The 24,010-nt window shown below is 48.1% G+C and overlaps 1 protein-coding gene and 1 long non-coding RNA gene across 2 annotated transcripts; both read right to left on the bottom strand.

Annotated features, from left to right (window-relative positions):
• Positions 1–4,369: 4,369 nt before the first annotated feature.
• LOC124482756 lies at positions 4,370–8,839 on the bottom strand. The gene is made up of 3 exons (XR_006957767.1): positions 8,710–8,839; positions 8,371–8,476; positions 4,370–5,235 (listed from the first exon to the last, which is right to left on the bottom strand). It is a non-coding gene; the product is annotated as an uncharacterized LOC124482756 (long non-coding RNA).
• A 3,909-nt stretch (positions 8,840–12,748) lies between these two features.
• On the bottom strand, positions 12,749–19,980 carry LOC124482713 (WSC domain-containing protein 1-like). Its single transcript, XM_047043190.1, has 9 exons — positions 19,578–19,980; positions 17,343–18,109; positions 17,083–17,197; positions 15,807–15,991; positions 15,416–15,537; positions 14,602–14,773; positions 14,312–14,476; positions 13,975–14,175; positions 12,749–13,600 (listed from the first exon to the last, which is right to left on the bottom strand). Exons 2-9 carry the CDS (start codon positions 17,731–17,733, stop codon positions 13,248–13,250), a joined length of 1,704 nt encoding a protein of 567 aa, XP_046899146.1. The 5' UTR covers positions 17,734–18,109; positions 19,578–19,980; the 3' UTR covers positions 12,749–13,247.
• Between the last annotated feature and the right edge of the window lie 4,030 nt (positions 19,981–24,010).

The raw sequence follows: 24,010 nt of genomic DNA, 5'->3' as shown, positions 1-24,010 counted from the left end.
CGCTCCCCGTTTGGTTTTCATCGCGAACAATGCCGATGCCAACTAATCAGTCTGGTGCTTGTGCCACCCAGGGCCCCCTGCAACAGCTGAAGGAGCGCCACGTCCCATGAATACCAAGCAGCCAGGCACCGAGCGCCGAGCAGTCAGACGCGGCGCAGCGAGCGGGGGGGGGGGGGGGGAGAGAGATGGTGGCCCACGAAACAGCCAGACAGTTTTATTAGGATGTGTCTGACACGCAGCGAAGCCTGGCAGAGCCCACAGCCCGCTGATGAAATCCTCAACGCTCCCCCAACCTCCCCCCCCCCCCCCCCAACACTAACAAAGCAAGGAAGCTCCGCGGCCAAATCCTCATCGGAGAGATCCAATATATGGGACTCTGTTAAACAAGGAAGAGCGTCTGCAGGGGGGCTAGCCTGTAACAACGTTGAATCGGGGGGGGGGGGGGGGGGGGGGGGTGAAAACTTGGTACTGAGAAACTGGTTCGAAATGGAGAAGGATCTTGAACTCGCTCCTGGAGCGTTGCATTGCAGAAGCCTGTGATCATGAAAAGGGGAGTGAATGGAATGTTAGAAAATTGGGAACGATATATTTCTGGATTTTTTTGTCGGAACGCTGTCTCACCTGTGTCGTATAGGGTCATCTCTGAGACAGAGATATTGTCAGAGCATAGAAAACTGATCGAAGGAGAGACAGACCAAATCATATATATATTGTTTTTCGATGAGCGTTGTCAAACGCAGGGCTCTTTAGCTTGTCCACTTGGAAGCATTAGTCTGACCCTCCGAGGAACAATTTAATCAATGCAGAGGGAATTCATAATTTACCATTTTACCCTTGCCTCAGGAATATTAATTAACAGCTAAGGTTAACAAGAAAGAGAAGCATTTCCTCACCTCAAAGGAATCAAAGCGAGCAAAGAATGAGACTACAATAGAAGAAAAAACGACAAACTAAATCGCCGCATTCTAATTTTAATACCGATAGACAATGTGTTTCCCAGGTTTGCATTTTTCTTTGATTTAATTTCTTTAAGTGGTAGATCCTGACAAACACTTTTCTGAATCCTGCACCAGATACATTGCTTGGATGCAAGGAAGGATTGAATCAAGGTCATCTTATTCTAATAATACATGGATCTTTGTTCAGTTAGTGTACTATTGAAAGTTTTGTTTTTGATTCGATAATGAGATGATATTCAGCAATCTGGAACAACTCTATCGATGGGTCCCTCTGTAATTCATTTTAGGGGACAAACACAATGTTTGGATCAAGACATCAAGCATGTAATGTTCTGTATATTTTTTCCATCTCTGTTTACCTCTCATGTAACCACCATCAGAATGTGTGCGAATGAAATACGTCGAGAGGTTTGAAAATGTCTGTAGTGTATTACAAGGAGAAATGGTAGTAAAGGATAGACAGTTTGTACATTAAGATACAGAACTCAAGAAGTCATTCATATTTATATGCGTTGAATAGTCCCCACTGCTGCTACACAATGTTCTACAGCTCAACAAAACGGTGTGATATGTCATTTCACTTCCTGTCATTCTTACATAAACACTGCACAATGCGGACGTCATATTCTCTGATTAGTCATAAGTTTGTCCCGCAGCAGATTGATTCCGGCCCTGAAAATGTGGAGATAAACCGCTGGTTCCAGTTGAATCTAGATGCAAGTCTGCTCGCTGATGGACCCCGGTGTGAAAGAGAAGGGGGAAAAAAAAGAAAGAAGAAAGATTGCATTCCATTGTCCCAAGGTTGCCGTGTGACGTGTGACGCCTACCCGTTGGCCGGTGATAAAAGTCATTAGGACAGATTAACGGACGTCCGGGGCGTTTCGATTGGCAGGAGATGACACGGGAATCAGACGGCTTTACGGGAAAACAAAGGTCTGGTCCCGCGGAGCATTGATTGCCAGGCGTTGTCGTGCGTGGAACCGGCTGAAGTCTCGGCTGGCCCCTTATCGCAGGTGGAGGGAACAGCAGGTGTGTCTGATGACTAAGTGGGCTGGAGTGGGACGGCGAGCGGGGGGGGGGGGGGTGCGACGTCTCTGCTTCCAGACACTGCGGCAGGAGACCAGACAGTCACCTGAACACACACGAAAGCGCACGAGTAGCATTTGGCCACTCGCACGCGCACACACAATCATTCCAGCGACTGCACGCACGCACACAGAGACACACGCTGCCGTGTCCACGCCAAATTCAATTCTCGGTTGAATCCTATTGAAGGAATAATACAGCATAGCGTCTTTGACAATGTCGGCTTCCCAGGGCACCAAAGTTTCCCCTCTTCACTCAGGGCGACAGCGGCAGCACAAACTCCATTTCGGTTTCTCTAGATAACAGCCGCGGAGGCCGACAGGCTGTTGAAGGGGACACTGGGGCTGCTTAGAGACAGTGGGATTTGCACCACTAGGCTTAAAGATAGGGTGCGGAGACTTCCCTCTGCAGAGTGGAGGACAGAGTTATTGGATTAAAAAGGAGGTCTTTTAAAACCCGAGTGAGAAGCTCTTGGAACGCCACCGGGACAGTCGGGTTGTCGGAGGGTGCCTTCCAAAAAGACGGACGGAATGCTTTTACCCGGTGCGTGCGTGTGTGTGTTTGTTTGTGTGTGTACTGTATATCTGTTCTTGTGGGCACTTTTGTGCGGCATAGACTTGCTTGCATAGACAGTTCGTCGCTGAGTGAGTGTTTGGTCTGTAAGCCCCATGGTGCTGTAGCTGTGTGTCCCCCCCCCCCACCCCCACCTCCTCCACCGCTCCCTCCCTACAGCCACGGTTACCTCCCCGCCTCTCTCTGATCCGCGAATCACTCCGGCGAACGTTGCCAGGGCAACGCGGTATCTGGCTGGCAGCTTGCTGGAGTTATTGAACCACAACTGGCTGGATAATTAGGCTCTGTCCTGCAGGTTGAGTTTCCAGTGGCTGGGACTTGAATGTGACCCAAAGCTGGCCTCGCTTTGTCGGCGCGGGCGACACTTTTAACCCTTTTGCCGCCAGAGAGCCAGACGCCGTTGTCTTTTTCTCGGCTAACTTGACAATTGCCGAGAGAAACGGACATCAGATTACCTTTTAAATACCCCCCCCCTCCTCATCTCAATGCCCACGCACTCAAATACTGCATAGTGACTCCGGTGGCACCACAGCCCACATAGATGATGACAGAGGAATCTCCTTGTGTCCTGGTGTGCCCTTTTCCACTCATGGGGGGGGGGGGGGGGCGTGTGGAGACCCCAAAAATCTATTTCCTCCAGACAATATTTCTCATAACTGCCGGGCTGTGACACCGCCCACCTGGATGCGTCTGTGCGACTCCACAGCTGAACCACAGTGGACCTGTGCCCACTGTTCTGACCGGCCGCCAATCCGACGCCTCGTCGCTCGCTAACAACCGCCATTGTTCTTTCTCGTTTTAGGAAGAGCAGAGGCTCCCACCCCCCCCCCCCCCCCCTTCCCGATTGGCCCCTCTCCCCCTCTCGTGTCTTCCCGAGGACTCACACTTTAACGTCAAAGTCCACAAGGTAGGTGGTAACTCCGTCTCCTCTGTGAATATGTCAAAGCATGTCAAACCTAATGTCCGGGGCCAACGAGCGGACGGCGGTGGGTTTGCCCCTGCCCCCTGTTTAGCTGGACACGAGTCGGTGGGAAATGTCAGGCTGCAAGGCGGAGCCAGCAGACGGCCTGCGTCGGGTAATTAGCCCAGGAGTCGTTTGGAGGGGCCGCTCCGGTCTGCCAAGGTGCCTACTGTGCACAGGGAGAGACCAGACAACCTTTTTTTTTCTCTTTCTTTTTTGCCCGTCCCACCGCAGTCACTTAAAACAGTGATGCATGTTCTCCTCCCTGCATCCCCCCCCCGCTCGCTCTCTGCCTATCCCCTCTCACAGCTTCCTCGCTCTCCCTCTCTCTCTCTTTTTCTTTGCCCTTTCCCTCTCTTCTGCTGCCCCCCCCTTCCTTCCCACCCCCCGGTTCTCTCCGTCTGTCTCTCTCTCCTTTCTTTATGTCATTTCCCCCTTCACTCTATCCACCCCCCCCACCCCCACCCCCTTCCATCTCTGTTTCTCCCAGAGCGAGGAGGGATGGGGTGAGGGGCGTGTTTCTCCTCTCCCCCCACCCGCCCCCTCCCCCCCAGACGGCGCAGAGCCAAGCCAAACCGATCGTTCTCTCTCTCTCCTCGTCATTGGTATGCAGAGGCCGTTTCCCCCGGCGACAGGGCCACTGGGTTTGGGCTGGCGGCGTGAGAGTCCACACCACAGACGGGGGGGAGCAGGACAGCAGGTAAGGGTAATGAGACGAGGGAGGGAGGGAGGGAGGGAGGGAGGGAGGGAGGGAGGGAGGGAGGGAGGGAGGGAGGGAGGGAGGGAGGGAGGGAAAAAAAAGGGCTTTTGGGGGCAGAGGTCCACAGTGACCCCCATCACACCCCTGCACTGTCCAGGACCTGCAGGGCCTCCCGCATGCATTATTTAGGCTTTCAGAAAGAAAGGGAAGAAAAAAAAATACGCAACCTAGACACCTCGGAAAATAAATAAACATTGGTCATGAACATAGGCATCTATGCAGTATTCACCAAACCAGTTCTTTTTATATTCTTGTTTATTCAAATGTTGACCATAATGCCGGTAAATGTAAGGTAACATTTTCACACGACGGCTATCATATTTAAATCAATATGCTTATTCTATATACATATGTCTGTTTCGAAAATGTTCTGTTAATGTTATCAATTGTTGCTGTAATGTCATGTTTCATCAATAAAAGGATTACATTTTGCAATTCACATTTTGTCTCAATATTTTGTCGTTTTTATGAAACCATTGTACTGCAGTTTCTATGAATGCGTATTGTTGCCAAATGCAGGTGAAGGTGTATTAGACAAATAGCCCACATTCTGAGGGTTTTAGTGTATAAAGTGTTAGCCAGTGTGTGTCTATGCGCGGCCCTGTGTGTGTGTTTGCATCCTTTGTTCTGTGTGTACGTGTGTATCCTGTGCGTGTTTGTTTATGAGTGTGTGTGTGTGTGTGTGTGTGCGTGTGTGCGTCTGCACGGAGCCAGACTCTGGTGATGGGGGAGCATTGCAGCCAGGATGCAGATACCATCCATCTCCCTGTCACTGGCCCAGGGGCTGCTGGGATAGCAGTAGACAGTTCCTCAGCGCCCGACGACAGGAGCTGCATCCTAATTCTCAGACTCAGGACCCTCTCTCCACCGTCGCCCACAATGGAAAATCGTTAACCCTGCAATGTGGACGGAAAGCGCCAGAGTTTAGCTGTCTAGCAGTGGCTTGCACGTCGCATGGTCTCCCTGACCACAAAGAGTTAACCGTGCCTCAGGGTACAAAACATGGAGGATTACAGGAGCTGGTCACTGATAGGAGAGGGATGATGCACATTTGGACCCCTGTCAAGGATGTCACTTCAACATTTTAAGAGTCATAGATTTGTCACAGCTTCCCAAGATGGATCATTATTGTGTATGGCAAAGCCGATTAGTCAAGGCTGCAGACTGCGTTATTTATATTGTGGAAGATATTCTGAGACTGGCTGGAAATGCTTTTTATAGATGAATGTTTCTGCCATGTTAACGTCATCGTTGGTTGATTCTCCCCAGTTGCCAAGTGTCCAACAGTATATCAAGAAAAGAAAGACTAAAAAAAAGAAAACACTAAAAGTCGTTATGACAGCTCTCAAGGACAAGCCTTTGCTTACACCCATGAATGCTTTGTGTCATAAAAATATTGTATCATATGCCAAGCCATTGAATCTGCATGACAGCTAAGGAGACAATTCTTCATTAAATATGGAATTTTAGATGCCTAACAGTTGGCTGAAATTCGAATGAACCTGAAGATATCGATGATAGATTTTGTATTTCTCTGACAGTAGCATATACTGTATGCGACATGCATATGGTCATTAATGGTAGTTAAGACAGTGAATTGTTGTTTGAAGTCAAACAAACAGGAACCCAGTTTTCATTGAACAGCCGCTTGCATCTGAGCTTGGCTCCTGGCTCCTTAAAGAATGTCTTCCTGCGTCTTTGGGGGTTTGGGATGGAGTTTGCGGTCTGTTTTTATATCACTGGGAAATCAGTTGACCACACAGCTCCCCAAAATGTTGTGCTGAACTCAAAAGACCTTCCTGGTCTACCCCGTCCTCGAAATCAATTCCTGCACCAGACAAAGGACATTTTGATTTCTGATGAGTTAAACAAACGCCATGCTTGTACACGTTATCCGAAACTGCTGACTGTTCTCTTGGAAGTTTAGGCCCAGGGGGGGGATCTCACATTGAAACAGACATCATTCGCACATCGCAAACACGAGCTTCTCACAGTTGCAAATCAAGCTTGAAAGGGAACCGACTCAGCCAAAAGAAACAACTGTGGACGGGATAAGATACGTTTTGTGCCTGGGCGCATGTGTGGTCGTCGTATTGTAAAAGCCGAGGCCCTGCTTAAGTAGTCGTCTAGTCTAAGGGTGTAATCAGTAATATGGTGAAACCATACTGGCCTTCTCCTTGTTCTACGCACATAGTACTCATTGTTTCATACTGAATGTATTTACTAGTAGAAAGAGTTAGGAGTTGAAGGTTGAAACAACGCCAGCTTTTTTCCATCCTACACAAAAGTTAGTTGACAAAGAAAAAAGGACTCTAAAAACAAAAATCTTTGTTTAGCTTCACTCTAAAACATATGAAATGCCTTAGGTTATGTGCGCCAGACTACCGGTCCGTATTCCTCTGACAGAACGAGAAAAAAAGAAGCTTTATCTTCATTTCAAAGAAGAAAACCCAACTAACAATGATGGCGGACACAGCTCGCCGCGCAGTCAGGGGTGCGTGCGTTTCCCCGTGCTCCTGCCATGCACCTCGACAAAGCAGATCGTTGACGAAAGAGAGCTGAATAAACAGACGTCTCTTGTCTTCCAGGCCTCACTGGTGCCGTCACCCAGGCAAGAAGCACACACACACGGCAGCAACACACGCAGCACCTAGAAAAGGTGGTGAGCTTCGCCTCATTCAAAACCAGTGTGCTGTGAATGCAGTCAGACATCAGGTCAATTTGTGTTTGTGCAACGCTTTTCATCAGCATTTAGACTCTCACATCCGAAATCTGGGGCCCCAGAAGAAACCCCGTGGAAAGGGAGGTGATAAAGTTCCTGCCTCTCGTCTTGATGGACGTTAGACAACCGCAAAACCGACGAATAACAGACTCGGTCTCCCTAAGGCCTGTTCACATCCATGTGAATTAGATCACTTTCCCAGCGTCGAGCGGCACGAAAATAGCAAACCAACTGTGTACGCACACCTGGTTGACGGCTATCTCTTTTCACCCTGTTCCCTGACACGTTCAAACACTTGTTGTGTGCCTGTGCTATGTCACCTGCAGTACTGGGATCTGACCAGTTAAGAGCTTGAAGAAATACGTGTACATGTCAAGATCTTCTGAGCCTTTCACAGCAAAGGACTGTCATCTTCAAACGTGATATGGTATGTGGTGAAGAACACTTTAGCAAACACGTTTGTCCAGAGAATTGTCATTAGTAGGGTGGCTGGTTTCATTATGAATCGTTAGCGTACGATTCCTTCACTATCTACAAAACTAAATGTGCCATTTGAATGACCGGTTCATTAAAACATCACAAGAGGTAAGCACTCTCATGCAGTGTCAACATCATTTGCACTATACAATTAAAGACGTAGCAGTAGTCGCTTTGGATAAAAGCGTCTGCTAAATGAATAAATGTAAAATGTAAGCAGTACCTAGAGTTAAAATACAAATGTCTACCATAATTATTATGAGGATTGAATAACTTTCATTCAAAGATCAATGCCTCACATTTTCAACAGAGACACGTTTATACTTCAACCTCCTTGAAGTGACAGCCTGTAACCTTCAACCATTGAAAAGGTGTCCTTTGGATCTGTTTTAAGTGCAGTAGTCCTACAACGGCGTTCAAACCTAGTCTTGGTGCAGTGTCATCCCTCTCACAGAAGGTACTAGGTTGCCATCTGGTGGGTTGAAGTGTACATAACACCATACCGGCTTTGTTATTAATTTATTCTAAACTCCACCAAAGTAACATAAAATTAAATAAATACACTACACTGTCAAACATATTTGGTTAGGTTTGCAATATAACACTGAGTCTGCTGAAAGCTGCCAGGCTGACCAATATAAAACGGGGCATTCCAAGGTCTGAGCCCTGTGGTCTAGCTAATCAACGTAGGCACAGCCTATTGCAAATGTAGGCTATACAACAGATGTCACTGGGTATTTACATTTTAAATGTTGGTCGTTCACGGTCGTAAATTATATATGATATATATCAAATAAATACAAACATAATTTATTTTTAAAGACTTTCTCACCAAATGTATTCCATATTTTTGGTGTCGTATGTCCGTTAGGCTCATCAGTGTCCAGTTATTTCAGTCCGGGTCCTCCAGCAGGTGGCAGCAACGTGCTTTCTTTATTCTGTAGATCGGAGTCCCCATTGTTTTTAAATTAATATTTTCAGAAGTAAAATCCCAACCACATCTTTTTAGTTCACACACTAATGGTGAACTTGAAACTACATCAGGTTTGTTTAACAGATAAACAAAATCATATAAAAACCACTACATCAGCCTACCTGAAAATAAAGTGCGGAAACATAGCCTACGTTTTATCTGTCATTACAAAGCATTGCCAAACAGACCATACGATACCTCTCAAATAGTGGATGGATCCGCTGTGGAGACACGAGGTTCCTTCTGTGTGATGTGGGCCCTGTATTATTTCACTGGTCCTGAAGCGGTCGCACCCCGATGCCTTCCAGTGCACACAGATGGAAAATGAGGTCTGCTCGGTTCAGTGCACACAATTACTTGTACTGCTATGGATGCCACCCATTTCAGTTCATAGTTGTGCTCGGCATGCACGATTGGCTTTCCTGATATGTGGGCCATTTTTACTTTTTCATGGGCAATGAAGCAACGGAGGTCATTGCGATTTAAGGGCTCGGACTTACTATGGCTATCGATGTTTTTTTATGAAAAAATATTCATGTTAAAGTGACTTGTTGCATGTTGTTGTTAGCTAGATAGGTAGGCTATTTAAGGAAGGCTATTGAAGGGGAACCGAGTTTTCTTACGATTCTTACAACCCGGATCATTTAATCCAAAACATCAACTGTATTTATTTAACTCTGGAATCTTTAGTAATTAATTAAGTTTCACACAAATATTCGATTTCTCCTTAATGAAACCATTCACCTGAACAAAGAAACGTGTGCAGCGTATGAAATGTCCACATCAAAAGAATATATGTTAATTGTTTGAAAGACTGTCACCATGGCTTTCAAAAGCTTCTTGTTTCCTTTCTCCTCGAGCGAGCCAGCTTTTTACAATGCTTGAATGAGAAGTCTTTTCAGTGCTCAAAGATTCAGACAGGATGTCTGACCATGGTATTTCACTTCCTCCTCAGTTCTGTCTGTAATGAAAGGTTGATACTGAGAAATGTCAATAGAAGTACAACATAACTGTTAATTTATAATACAAGGAGGACAAACTCGCAATCAAACAGAGAAATTGATTGGCAGATTCATCCTTGTGATGACTTTACAATGAAGAACTATGAAAAAGGGAACTATCTCTTCCAATCCAGGTGTGACCAAGTATCTGTGTGTTAAATGGCAAAGTTAGTTACTATAGGCTCACCTCTGATTTATCTTGTCTAAACATGGCCAGACACTGGCTGTATAACATGAGGGGTTTACCCAAGTTCCATTAGTAGATGAACAGAATTTACCGAATGAGCAGAAGGCAAGTAAAACCGTGGCAATAGAAATGTACTGTCTTTACAATAACTCTGAAGGCTAGAGAAGTGTATTCACAGCCTTTTGGCAAAACACTTCCAAACATTATACCTCTACCCGCCATGGAATAAGGCATTTCACTTATGTTGTGGTTGCCTCTACTTTTAAATAGAGGAGGATTGATCTTGACTTAATGTTCATTTAAGACAAAGAGCATTGAGCTTGCAGCGACAAAGGGTGGACCTTCTACTTACGTACTGTACGGTTGTTCTTGTTAGTATGGATTAGCAATCATTCTCTTTCAGAGACTAATCCTACACAATGTCCTCTGATTATGATTTACTGCATTTGGCACCATCTCCCTTGTGGAAGCAGTCATTAGACGAATCAGAATGGCCATCCTCTCCTGTCATCAGACAAGAAGATGCATTGTGCCATTAGTTCGATGCACTGAACAAATCCATTTCACTCTTTGATTCTTTGAGGAGAGAAGCCATGGTATTAATCCCGACCGTCCTCGGGGGCATTTGGCTCAGATCTGTGGTGCTGTTAACTCATTGCAATCTGACATCTCACAGACTTCGAACCACGGACCATCCGAACCCCGCTCACGTATGGCATATATTACTTCCCAGGCGGCTCCACATCCCGAAATGTTATCATTAAAGTGTTTTATCACCAATCCATCTGGGGATGATACTCGGAGCAACAAAGCAGGGGGATTCGGTCCTTCCCTGACAGTTTTACGATTGTGTCTGCATTCGCTGTCTTGCCGCAACCATACTGATGTGTCTTCCCAGGCCGAGAGGGAAGTCGGGGAAGGAGAATTGTTGGTATCCTAAAAAACTGTCTTCCTCTACTTGTTCGCCTGTGGCTGCCGACGCTAACCAGTAGTAACTCGGCTGAGCCGAGTCTCTCAAGGCCCTTAGATTAGCTAAAAATAGACCTGTTGGGGCACAAGCCGAGTTTCATGAATATATTATCGATATTAGACGTGTATGAGTTTGGTGAATGAGTAGTTTTGGTGCAGGTCTGGCAAGTCATGAATTTTTAGGTGGAGAAAAGCGAGACGCTCTCCTGACCTGTCTGGTCCGGTGCTGAAATAATGGGCTTTGCCGTGGTGCAATTAGCAGGCTTGAAACCATGTTTTAGAAGAGTATCTAAGTAGGAAAATGGGCTACACACTGAGCAGGAGAAGTGTGGCATATGATTGACTTGTATATTCAGGACAGGACAAAATAATAACAATAATAATCAAAAGTACAGTTACTGTTAATGAGAAGATATGAGAGGAGAGAGAAACGACATAAGAGCAACACCGTATAGTGAGGTTGTCAAGCTGCCAGAACTGGGGAAGCAACACCAATTTTCTGTTGACAATGGAAAGTAGAAAGATTCTTGCTATCGGGAGGAAGAAAGGAGTTGTGGACTGAGTGCAGTCAGTGTGCTGTTGTCACCCGATGACTGACTACTCCCTTGGGTTCCACTGTCACATGTTATTTAGCAGATGGAGTCTCCGTTTGGTATGTCAGCTCAACAGAGACACACTGTCAGTCCAATAGACTGGTTTGGCAGCCACCGCACAGGGGGGGCCTTATGGCAGTGCATCATTAATAATCTTGTATTTGAACCCTATTCACACTGTCAGAGATGGAGAGAGAGAATTGAGGGAAATATCGGAAAGATGGCTGACAGACCTGTTAAAGTAAATAAGGCAATCAACCTGACGGGCCTACGCGCTTGTCGCTCGGGCAATTAAGAGCCGTAGGAGCTTTTATCAGGGAAACACCGTTTGGAAGTCCTTCATTTGCATTTTTCACATTGCACCTATAATGAGCATTCCTTTGAGAGCTGTCTTTCATACTTTTCTTTTCAATAGATGCGTGATCTATTTAGAATTTTTAAAGGTTTTTTGCCAAAGTTTGTGGGGAGGGTTACTCAATTCAGATATTAAACCTCCCGTTGGATTTATGTCAGAAATGTGTTGTATTTTTTTAGGCTTTTCCACACGGCTCAAAGAAAATCCGGAATGTCCGTTTCATACAATTTGCCGTCTTCTTGACATTGACTGTGAAAAGTCAGGTTCAATCAATATACAAACCCATTGATTGAAGTAGTTATAGCATAAGGGTTGTCAACCATGGCTGGTAGTGTTACTCATGACCACTGAATGAGCAGATGTCAATATCTGTCCTGTCCAAAGACCGTTTAGTATTTTGGCTTCTGATGACAGTATGATTTCAATCTTTTGTTTGTGGCTCAGAGCCCAACTGGGTATGCAAATGTTGTGTAACACCACCCCAATCTAATTGGAAAGACAGGGTTCAGTGAGCTGATTGGTTCCCTCTGTCCTTGTCTGGAATACTTTATTTCCCGCCATCAGTGAGACAACTGCAAACAGACTGAACTCTCAGTCCATATTTATTTTCTAATTAGTTTGTTTTTGTTGTATTCCATGAGTGCCAGTAATCGATCTAAACAGATGCTGCCGCCTGGCGCTTGAACGCAGCCTTTCCATTCGTTCCTATTGTAGATGATTTCTTTGTCTGTTTATCCGCTAATGCTTTTCAAGGCACCACTCGAAATCTGTTTTTCAACAAAAGAATACACATCAAAACATCTCATTCAAACGTGAAGTTTGGGAGAGATGTCCCTAATTTCCCTACGTCAGCATTCTTCAGAGTGGCTGTTCTCCATCCATGACTGATCAACAAAATCCAAACCCGAACAAAACCCGTTTCCCCAGGTGTCATTTGCAGAGAAGAGGCTGTACAATAACACCTAACAGCACTTCGCCCTGAGTCATAGTTTACCAGGCTGGAGAGCACTTGCAAGCCACCAAGTGCCTCCCGACCTGCAGTAGCTGAACCAACTGCTGTATCCACAACCAGGATCTGAATCAACCAACCAGATGAGAGAAAACAATCAAACCAAACAGAATGTGGATTTAATCGACAAAAAAAGCAACAAGGTGACATGGTACACATTTTCCGTGGACAAACCCCTACTGACGAAAACCTGATAATGAACAGAAACACAAATTCCACATGACTTTCTTTTCGAGGTCACATTAACCTCTTGTTCTACACGGTTTGATTGTGCAGTCAGGCACTTGCTCCACACTCCCAACTCCTCCGGGGGCCGAGAAAATGTGCCGTCCCCGTCTCCACCCTCCTCGGCAGCTGAGCTCCCTCTGATCTCATTGGTCTCTTAAGTCCCCTCCAGTGCCCTGGCCCAATGACCTTTGTGGAGGGGAGACAGTGGTCCAATGACCTCAGTCGTTGTGTTCACGCCGTAGAGGGTCACTCTGAGCTTCCATTTTGGCGAAAAACAAATCGCAGCCCAGGATGGGGGCGAGTGCAATGCTGCGGCGTCGAGAGAGCGTCCCCTCTCCCTCATCGGACGTGGGTGTGGGGCACGGTGCTCCCTATCCCTCGCTACGTCTCCTCATCATCTGGGTAGATACTCGAGCGGCAAGCCACTGACGTTCCTGCCTCTCAGGGCCTGGTCGACCGAGCGGATATACGAGTCGATGGCGCGCCTCATCTCAGGGGTGAAGGGGTCGAAGGAGGGCTTCTGCGCCCCCGAGCGTTTGAAGTGGCCCTCCTGGTGGCCACGGGCACATATCAGCCGCTCCTCCGTCATGCTGGCGTTGAGGAAGGAGCCGATGAGGCGGACCTGGGGGAGGAGCGCCCTCTGGAGGTCTTCGTAGTGCACCACCAGCAGCCTGCGGCCGAATCGCAGCCAGCTGAGCGCGTGGGAGGACCACCAGGGGGCGTAGCTGTCGACGAACTCGGGCCACTCTGAGGAGAAGCGGAGAAAAAGAAACATGTCAAAGGACACGGGGGGGGGGGGGGGCAGTGTGTGGAGGAGTGCGGGAGGGTTTTATTATAGAACTGACAAGAACATGTCACCACGGAAGATCCTCAAAACAAGCTTCCATTCCTCCTTTCCGGGGCACAATTTCAAAACATCTTTGTAGTCGTGACAATTGATGTGTGAACAGTTGCCATGATTCACGATCTGTCAGGATAGCCTTCAGTCATAGAGCTTGACGGGGAAACTTCAAAATAGCAAACGGTTTCGTGAAATGGAAATGGATGGATCCTTGCTCACAGTCTACCCCCCCCCCCCCCCCCCAGATCGAGTTGCGTTTCCCTCAGCTCACGTCTGTCACCTTTGCTTCTCCACTGTGTGTCGGAGGCATAGCCCAGGTGTCCGGCGCACTTGCGGTTGAACTCGGCCACGAGGGAGCGATAAGGGTTGCGGATGAGCAGGATGGCCGCGTCGAACATTTCAATCTCTCGCTGGCCGCTCTCGTGGGTCTTCACACAGATACTGCGGCCACTCTTCCAGTAGTCCTTCTCCCCTTTGAAACCTGACGCCCACAGAAGAAAAGGATTTGCCGACGCACGACAAAACCCCTCGAGCTGTCACCTCTCACATCGAAGGAATAACTCCTCCGTTAAAGCGTCGTGCCCGAAGCCCTTCGCGCTGGCGCTGTGCGGCGTTACCTTGGTTGTAGAGTGTGCCGTCAAAGTAGAAGCTCCCCGTGTAGAAGCCCGTCACAAGCTCGATCAGGTGACGCACCCAGGTGTTGCCCGCTCCGGGGAAGCTGGAGAGAGCCACCAGGGATCGGGAGCGCTGAGGCAGGAACATGCGCTCTCTGCACCTGGAGTCTGACACAGCCACAGCCAGCCACGTACAGGTTAAGCGTTTGACCCCCCCCCCATACACACACACACACTGAAAGTGAACGCAACATGGATAGTTGTTCCGTTTGTTTCCGCTGCAAGTTCCTCACCGAGCACAGGAGTCTGGTGGACCTGGTAGCAGTCCTGCTGAGACTGGGGGGCGGCGTCGAGGCCGCCGGTCTGCTCACACAGCTGGTCATCCAGCGCCTGGCCCAGGCTGAGCAGGGACTCTGCCCCAGCACAGAGGCAGCGGGGCCTCCGCATCACAGCCAGTGGGAACTCCTGCAAAACACAGCCATTAGTGAAGCACTGAGTGACCCCTCTTTTAAGCCGTGGACGATTCGCAGTCGTGCCGATCGGCGGGGGAGATATTTTGTATTTCCTTTCAGATGACCGCAATCTCTGCTGGACGCCTTTCCTCTCGCCTTTTTGAAACCCCCCAGGCTAATGCATGTGTTTAGTTTGATTTCTTTTTTTCTTGGTACTAGTACGGTCCGTCAACTGTGACATATAAAGGGAATAATTTTACCCAAAAAATGGCATGTGTTTGACACGCTAAAAGCATGCACGCACACAGACGCACATACAGGAGCGGTCAAACAAACAGACTCTGTCACAAAATATCACCAGGCAGCGTGCTATTTTATAAAGTCAATTTTCCTTTGGTATCAGGATCATACAGGAGCATCCAGAGTGAAGGACTGATCTTAGACCCCATCTATTTCTCATTACAGACACATTAAACCTTAAACAGCCATATAGTCTTCCAGAAGCTTCATCTCAGAGAGCATGCCATTTCCATCTCCGGGGAGCGGAGGCAGCCTCTGATCGATGGTGCCTCACATTTGCGAGAGAAAACCGGGATAGTAAAAAAAGAAATAAATGGATCAGTAATTTTCGTGCTTTCGGGACGGAAAATCAAACCTTATCTGTGCAGGACTCTATGCAGGCTTGTGAAGTCAGATTTGGCTGGAGGGAGTCGACCGGAAAGGCCTCGGTGGCGTTCTTTGGAATCCTAAAGCAGCCACTGTATCGGACGTTTCGGACTAAAAGGGGAAAAAGAGACACAGTTTGCAGACATCAGGCCACAGCTTACATCGTCAGCCACACCTTCACAGGAGACCTTTTCTGGAGGAAGGCATTTATTATTCTCGCACCCGAAAGCCACACAACGAGACATTGTTGTCCAAGAGAATCTATTTATATCCACCTCGAAAAGGGCTGATAACATCCGGACGGCGGCGTGCATACGCTCTGTCGCGCGAATGAATAAGTAAAGCACGTCCTGGCCTGTTTACGAGGTGACTGCACTCACATTTCCTGTGGCCCGCGAGCTGCTCCTCCACCTTGTAGACCGAGAGACGGCCCACCCCGCCACAAGGGGTCGCTCTCTCCCCCCTGCAAACCAGACTGCATTCCTCCTCCGCGGCCGGCGGACTACCGATTCGGTTGCCACAGTGGCACTCTGACCCATACTCCAAGCCGGCGTACCTGTAGCCACTGCGGAGATGGGCAGACACACACACACACAGTCTAACCGTCAGGAGTAGCCTTAGGCTGTCTGTAACCACAGGCTAGATTTAGCCCTTCGTTAACTCGTCCCGTGGGATACCAGATTGCCTACGCGAGCTAAATGTCTGACTTGTAAATATTTTAATTGGAACCAGCTTCAATAGAACGCAGCATTGACCTTCCCCTCAACCATATGTTTGTTTGCCTGCTTTTATTGTTGGAACACTGAGTAGAAAAGAAAAAAAAAAAAAGATTGGGGCTGGGGCAATATCATGTCTAGCCCTTTTTTACACCTCAAGGGCATCGTGAGTCACCCTTTTCTTCCCCTCCTTTTCTCCTCTGTCATTTCTTAAGAAGGACTATTCAAAGTGACCTTTTTATATTTGCTTCGAGCTTCCTATAAATTGGGCTGACTTTTACTGGACGGCTGAAGCTGAAAGCACGACTCCTCCCTTCATATGGGTGGAGGGAAGGCCCGGCAGGGCTGGCATTCGAAATAACCCCCTGCCCCATCTAGCTGCATCGATTCCACTGGCTCCTTCTGTTCTGTGCCAGTGGTAATCATCTTGTTGTTGTTCTTGCTGTTTTCTGGATGTGCTCGGGATATAATTCAGCTGAGATAGGAAGCGCTGAGCTTCCCCCCCCCCCCCCCAAAAAAAAAAACAAACACCACAGAACAAGAGCACAAAAGGGACCTTTCATCCAGTGGAATGAAATTGTCTTACAACAATGTCAACAATACAGAGCCGTCGGGAAACTCGACCCCGACCCACTCCCTTAATGGTTAAGCAAAGCGGATTGCTGACTGATGGAACAGTAGATTGGAAAAGGGGAGATGTTTATTTTTGCTTTCCGCCACTCCCTCTCTCCCGTCCTCCAAACTGCTGCCTCCCCCACCCACCCACCGCAACCCCTTCCCCACCACCACCACCACCCCGCTTTCACCCAGCCACCTGGCTCCACGGAGACACACAGGGCCCTATTCATCAACGTGACTGAGACGGGGCTAATTCACTCAAGCTGCGTGTCGCGTGTGGCGACATTCATCGGGGCGGCCTCGCCAGCACGTATTGCGTTACCTTTCGGAGCAGGTGTCTTGACACAAGGAGCTGGTCATTTTGCGCGTGTCGTACAACACTGTTCCTCCCAGGGCTCGCTGACTGGCATCGTGCAGGAAGCAGCCGACGTAGGTCCCTTTCACCACCGGGACAAACACACAAGCAGATGACGGCATTTGGATCAGGAGAGCCGTCGCGTTTGTGTGCAGCTTGAGCCACGCTGCACACATTCGCCGTGCTAAGCGACGGTCATGCTGGCGAACCCCAGGTTTGCGTCTTACCTTTATGTCTTGTGCCCCCGTGCAGAGCAGCTCTCTGCTCCTGGCTCTCCGGGGCCACCCCGTGGAACCAGCGACGGTGCAGCCGTCGAACCCCGACGTTCCGCGACGTGGGCCAGTGGCGCCCGCTCCTGACGCCCACTCCCGACGTGCCCTGGGAGGCCTCCCATCCGGAGCGCGCCCTGATGCCCAGGGCGGGGGCCCTGGGCAGGGTCGGCGGGGCGGGCAGAGCCAGCGGCGGAGGGAGGCTCCCGGGGCCCGTCTGGGGCCCGCGGACGCCGGAGCGCTGCAGAAGGAGGATGCTCCCCGCCATCAGATAGGCGATGCCCAGGAACAGGAGGAGCATCTGGGCCCGCCGTAACAAGCAGTGCAGTCTGTAGAGGGGTGTTGCCATGCCCACGCTAGCTTGGCTTGGCTTGGCTGGCTGGCTGACACCGTCACCCCTCGGAGACGTGCCACTCCACGGAGTGGGGGGGGGGGGGGGGGTCTACGGTCTAAGGTCTAAGGTTCTACGGCCTCATCGCAGCGTCAGTCTAACCACATGCTCACCTTTTCCGGGGTGCTTCTGGACGATCAGCGCCACGCTGCCTTCAAGCTGCCAAAACTCGCTTCTCTCTCCGCATGTTTCCGTGTACGAGAGAGACCCCGAGAGCGGCCGCGGCGGTAATCAGATTCTTCGGATAGCTCGCGGCGGAGCAGGAGTTGGAAGTGATCTCCACGGCAACGGTCAGCCAAAAAAAAACCCTGAGCGGAGTAGCTGGGGAAGAGACCTGGAGCACAAACAGAGGCTAGTCATATTCGAAATGGCAGAGCATATTTCCTCCTTGTATACGAGCACAATAAAGACTGGGGGGGGGGGGGGGGGGCTGGGGATTAGACCCACAGCTTCTGTTGACAAATGGGCTTGAGATTCTGTCTTGGAGCATGAAGTCATTTGCCTTGCAATGTGCTGTTTGACTTTTCTCTGTGAGCGATGGCGAGTAGAAGGTTATATCCCGGCGTGACACAGAAGCAGGAAAACCCACTTCAATAAATACTGGGCCTCCTTTGAAATATGTCTCAAGCCAGCCCCCAGCATAATACAGATAAGGTGTTTGAACCATGTTTACGTATGCTTACTCATGTTTTTTTTCTTATTTGGACAGTGAATACCAATGACAAACCATTTACCAAACGTGTTCAAAATGAGAACTTTGGAAATGTTTGTGAAATAGAAAGCGATGCGTGTCCATTGGAACGCACGCTGCATTTGTGGCCCAATCCCAGAGCATCACAGAAGCACAGTCAAATAACATTAGTCACACTCGGCACAGTACTAATATCTTTCTAGTCTTTAAGCTACGTCTGCTCTCACTGCAGAAGTGAATATTTGAAGTAAAACGGTGCTATTTCTGGATGAATCCAATAAAGAAGGATTATTCTAGTAGACATATCTGGTGCTACATGTTTTAAAAGATTAATGTACAGTAGCTTTGGATTGGTGAGAGAGGGAATAAGTCGGTGGGGAACATTCAGTTGTTGATTGCTGAACATCTAAGTGGCCTCTGGTCCTCTGTCTATACTGGTTCAACAGACAGCTACCGAGAACGACGTGATGCATGATGGTTCGAATGTATTGTCTTGGGAATAGCCTCCAGCGTTCATGTTGAGATGAGAAATTCTTAGGAGGGAGCGGAAGACTTAGTACAAGCGTTCTTTTTTTGCCGGTTTGTTTACTTTATAATATTTGAAATATGCATTGAGAAACAATTTGGGCGTCTTTGAAAACTGGTTGATGACAATTCCAAACTGGTTCTGATTGTTTGTCGTATCGCAGCAAATTCAGCACAATGGACAGCAACATGATCTGACAACATGTCAGAGAATACTGAGTTCCCTCTATTTCACTTTCGTCGGGTCCACCACACACAGTTCTCGTTGTAGAATACGAACTGGAATGAATAACTGGCGGATGGAAGCAACAGTTTGCACACAGAACGGTCTCTTTATACTAGGCTATTGTAGACTTGTGGGGACTTCAACTTCTAAAACTATTTAAAAGGCATATCTAAGAAATAAACTACAACTGAATTGTATTTATGGAAGTACATTTGCGTGTGAATTTGACCATTTCTAACTGAGTGCATGGTCGATGTAGTCTGCACGTAAAAAACAACGCATATTAATGCAGAATCTGCCCGAGAACACGCAGCTTCAAATCACTGTGAACTGGATATAAATCTGAGTAAATCTGTTTACCTTCGATGTCACATCATTCGGAACAGCATACCAATGTCGGTGCCGAATCTGGCGATGGGATCGACCTTCACTTCTGTTGAAGACCTAAACCATATTGATTTTTCTGATCTTTCTTCTCCCGAAAGGTAGTTATATCACCGTTTTTGCTCTCTCTCCTGTCGGTCTCTTCGGCACTCTCCGTCTCAGCGCGTTATAAACGAGCCAGGGAAAGCAAGGGGGAGCATAGCCTACTCATTTGCATTGGCGATCCCAGCGCGTCAGAGACTCCCTGAGCCGTGCAGGGAAAACATGTCCCCTAGCTGTACAAGTGATCATAACACATCATTCCGTAGGGTACTGTAACGCTGCTTATTAATCATAAGAAGCCGTTGCCATTTTAATGACACCGTGCCGTATTATCCTTCTGTGGTCAGTGCCTTTACTACTGCCAAATCCATGGTCCATTTCAATGTTTTTGAATGTTTACAATCGATGTGAAAATGGGATGGCCGACCATGATAAAAGGATGCGCTGATTGATTGTAGTTGACAGTTGAAATGTGACAGCAGCACCATGGACAGCGACATGTCGTGTCCGTCTCCTGCCCTTACCGTCAGGCCATTAAGGCCTGCAGTAGCTACACTTGACCAATCCTTGCTGCATGCATGACTTTGACTTCCTGCTCTCTTCAAATGGCACGACACCCATAAATTGTTGAGAATATCTAACAGACCATTAAAGCAAATCCTTGTATAATTTTGCACTAATATTCAGGAAATGGGTGGAATTCCTATGAAGATATTACATATGCATCTGGGGCACCAATGCATTGGTTGGAGTACACCCTGTTAAGAGTCAAACAGAATGCTCTATGAGCTGAAAAGCGCATGCAAGACACTTGCAACACCTCTGATTGCTATGCTGTTATTCTCCTGCATTGAGTGTAATCACATTTTATTTGCGTCGCTCTTTTCCCAAGCAATGGTTCCACACATAACCCATAGAATTGCACCTAAACCTGTTTAAAACCCTCAAAGAAGACAAATAAATACTCAGAGAGAAACTCTGGGAGAAGCTTTGGCAGGAGTCATTCGGTGAAAGATCCCCATCCTTCATTGACGGCTGGTTTTACCGAGAGGTGCAGAACACAGGCTGAATGCAATTATGCAGGCAGAACAGAGATAAAAGTCAAAAAGATAGAGAGAGAGAGAGACAGAGAGAGAGAGAGGGAGAGAGAGAGAGAGAGAGAGAGAGAGAGAGGGAGAGAGAGAGCGAGGGAGGGAGAGAGAGAGAGACAAAGATAAGGATTAGAGAATGTGGAGGAGCAGTTACAGTAACAGCGAGGGTAAGATTCCCACTGGGTTTGTAGAGTTTAGTGTACGACTCACTAAAAATAAAGGTTTTTTAATGTAGTCTTAAACACTGAGATACCGTCACTCTCCTTGATTGAAACAGAAAGTGTTCCAGGGAGAGGAGCTTTAAAGAATGCTTTGTCCAACTGACGTTTCCATCTTGCGACACAGTGATCCACCTTCACATCCATGCTACGCAGTTACGCACCACAACAACCACGCTACAGCACACGCACAGGAACACACAAGTTCAAGTTCAAGCATTATTTGTTGTTACACAGTTGGAGTCAAAGGAGCTCGTTATTCAGTACAAATGATTTTCACCTACCAGCTGTGCTGTTCTTTCATAGCTGTCCTTGGCCTTTCTTGTACAGGTGAGGTAAATTGTTTTAAATTTGTATGCTACATGTCTGTCTAGAACAGTGTTGATTCGGGTCAAACGAGTTGCAAATCAGAAGTTTTTTCCAGGCTGCCCGGGAATGGATTACTAAAACGAAGACGGTTAAAAAAAAAAAATCTGGGAATTACAAATCTCTCTTGTTTTCTGTCAGAGACATCTGCCTCAGTCTTGTACTTTATAACACATCCTGCCAGGAGCTCTTGTAACTGTATAACTGGGCCTTGTCCATTCTCTCTGGAAGGAGCCAACATGTCAGTACATGCAAATGGGTTGGGATTTCTTCTCCCCCAACTTCTGTTGTCACAGTCCCATGACTGGGGAGAACCGTGCTATGCCTTCAGTCATTATATCAGCCTGAGTTCAGAAGTCAGTCACATGCCCATTTGACCTAAGCACTTCATGGACACCGCAACACAGTCAGATGTGACCTCGCTGTAAAGCGTCTCAAAGGAGATAGTGAATGAGTGGCGTTTTTACAGGCCTGGTGGCCAGACCATCGACCAACCCCTTGCCGGCACGATAAATCAAGCTGTGCTTTTTTTCTTTACCATGGCTTCTTTGGAATGGGTCGTGTGTTCAGATTGGTTTCAAGTGCCCTGTGGTGCTGCTGTAGATGTTATCTACTAGCCACTACAAGGACTGCTGTGTTACGACACGGCTCTGCGAGGGAAAGAAAAGGATTTCATGACATCACTTTGTGGATGACGCAACAGGGGTTTACACTGCACGGAAGCTGGGTCTGTTGGATTTAGATGGCGTGGAGGAAGCACAGCCTCGCGAGCCACTTGAGAAGATTTCCAGATCGTAGCCGTCGATGTGTGGGTTTCCCCACGTGGAAAATCGAAAGGTGAAATCCTCAACCCCTTACCTTCTTGGTTCTTGAATTCCATACAGCCTGTCAACGGTGTGTCTTCTTCTGAGTTGAACGTGGTCAGAATGATCCTACCCAATTGTTTGGAAAAGATCCCTTTTAAAAACTCGTTGTTTCGTTTTGTCCAGCAGGGAGGAACAGGGCCCCTTGCACACATGCCTTGGTCAAAAATAATACCATTACTGGCTCAGCCAAGGTCACAGAACAATCAGGAAATTGATTATGAGAAATTCCCCCCCCCCCCCCCCCCCCATCCTCCGCCTTTGGGGAATAAACTGGATTAAGGCACTCCGATGACTGCGGAGTTGAGGCTTTGAGGATTGCAAACACAATCAGCTTGCTGTACATGCCTTCTCAGGTTCACTCATCTTTTAAGTAATCACTGGAGGAAATAGGACACCCAGTGCTGGTGAGAGATATTATCCCTGTCGTCGGTCTTGCATGGGCTGACATAAAGTAGCTCTTCTTTGTTGTGGTGGCTTTAGACATGGGAACATTTCATGTAAACCCGAAGCATTAGAAAGCAAATTACCGTGAAGGCACAGTCAAGACCAGAATCAACTTGAGTCCTCAGTGAAAAACCGACCCATTTGTGCTGTCGGATAGCTCGCGTTCTCGGGTGGAATCGATGCCCGATCGGGAACGTGATCCCATACTGTCTCACAAGGCAGAAGGACAAAGAGGAAGCTTGATCTGGGGGTTATGTGAGGGCTGACCTAACACTGGCACAGGGACACCAGTGTCATTGCCGGGTCCAAGGTGTGCTTGGGTGCTCTTTAGCAGTAGTGTTTTCATGGACAGTAACAGAGCGCCAGTGTCAGTTGAGAACCCACAAAGCCTTTTCCCATATCTGTGTTCCATGCAGTGCGCTTCGTCGCACAATAGCGAAATGTCCTCGGCTCACGCGTGAACCTCAGACTCCTGGAGAGGAGGCGATGAAGGACATGTTCCTGAAGAAAACAATGGGCTTATTCTCTCTCCCTCTCGCTCTCTCTCCCCTTTATCCCTCTCTCTTCCCTCGTCGAAGCCATCCTGGGCACTTCAGAGGAGCAGAGATAGCCCCTAGTGTTTACACTTCACACCGCATGACTTATGCATGAAGAAGATCCTCTTCATTCATCTCAGGGAGACGGCCCGCTGCGTGAGCCGGCGCCCGTGAGTCGTCTGGATCGCTCTCGTGCCTTGTCTTTCTTGCCTTTTCATCTTTCCCCCCCTCGTGCTCAGCCGCCGTGCCTGCCGTTCACTCCGGCTGCTGAGAGCGCCCAGTCAGACAGAGAGGAATCGAAATGGACGGATGATAGACCCGGTTTCCCCCCCCCCCCCAAATGCGGCCCACTTTTCCTTCCTCTTCCTGTGTGTGCGAGTACTCAGAGCTGTTTTTTATGCAGCCCCGGGTGATTTCCTGCCCCTTTAAAAGCCTTTGAATCATTAATAGAAAACAAGTAGATCTTGGCCTTCTATAGCTTTGTCTCCCAGTCTGCTGGCAGTATGCGCCGACACAATGCCTTTTCGACGCCTTGGGTTTTATGATGAGACGTGTCATTGTACTGCGACACACGTTTTCTTTCATCCTAATTGGACCGACCAGTGTCATGGCACAGTTCCATCTGTGAGAGCAGTATCTTTCATTGCAGTCCAATCGAGTAGCCACCGTTGTTGGAAGCTGTTTGTAAACCTGAGGCGAAAGAAACGTAAGCTCTTGCCCGGCAAAGGTAATGAGAAAGAGGGATTGGAGGCCTTCGCGCCACGTCCACGGTGGCTAATTAGAAAGGGCCTCGCTGCTTTTTTTATCACAAAGGGTAAACTGTAACCCCCTCCTACCCTCCCCTCT

This window comes from Hypomesus transpacificus, chromosome 20, assembly GCF_021917145.1.
Source record: "Hypomesus transpacificus isolate Combined female chromosome 20, fHypTra1, whole genome shotgun sequence".
Classification (NCBI taxonomy): domain Eukaryota; kingdom Metazoa; phylum Chordata; class Actinopteri; order Osmeriformes; family Osmeridae; genus Hypomesus; species Hypomesus transpacificus.
This window is presented reverse-complemented; position numbering and strand designations above follow the sequence as displayed.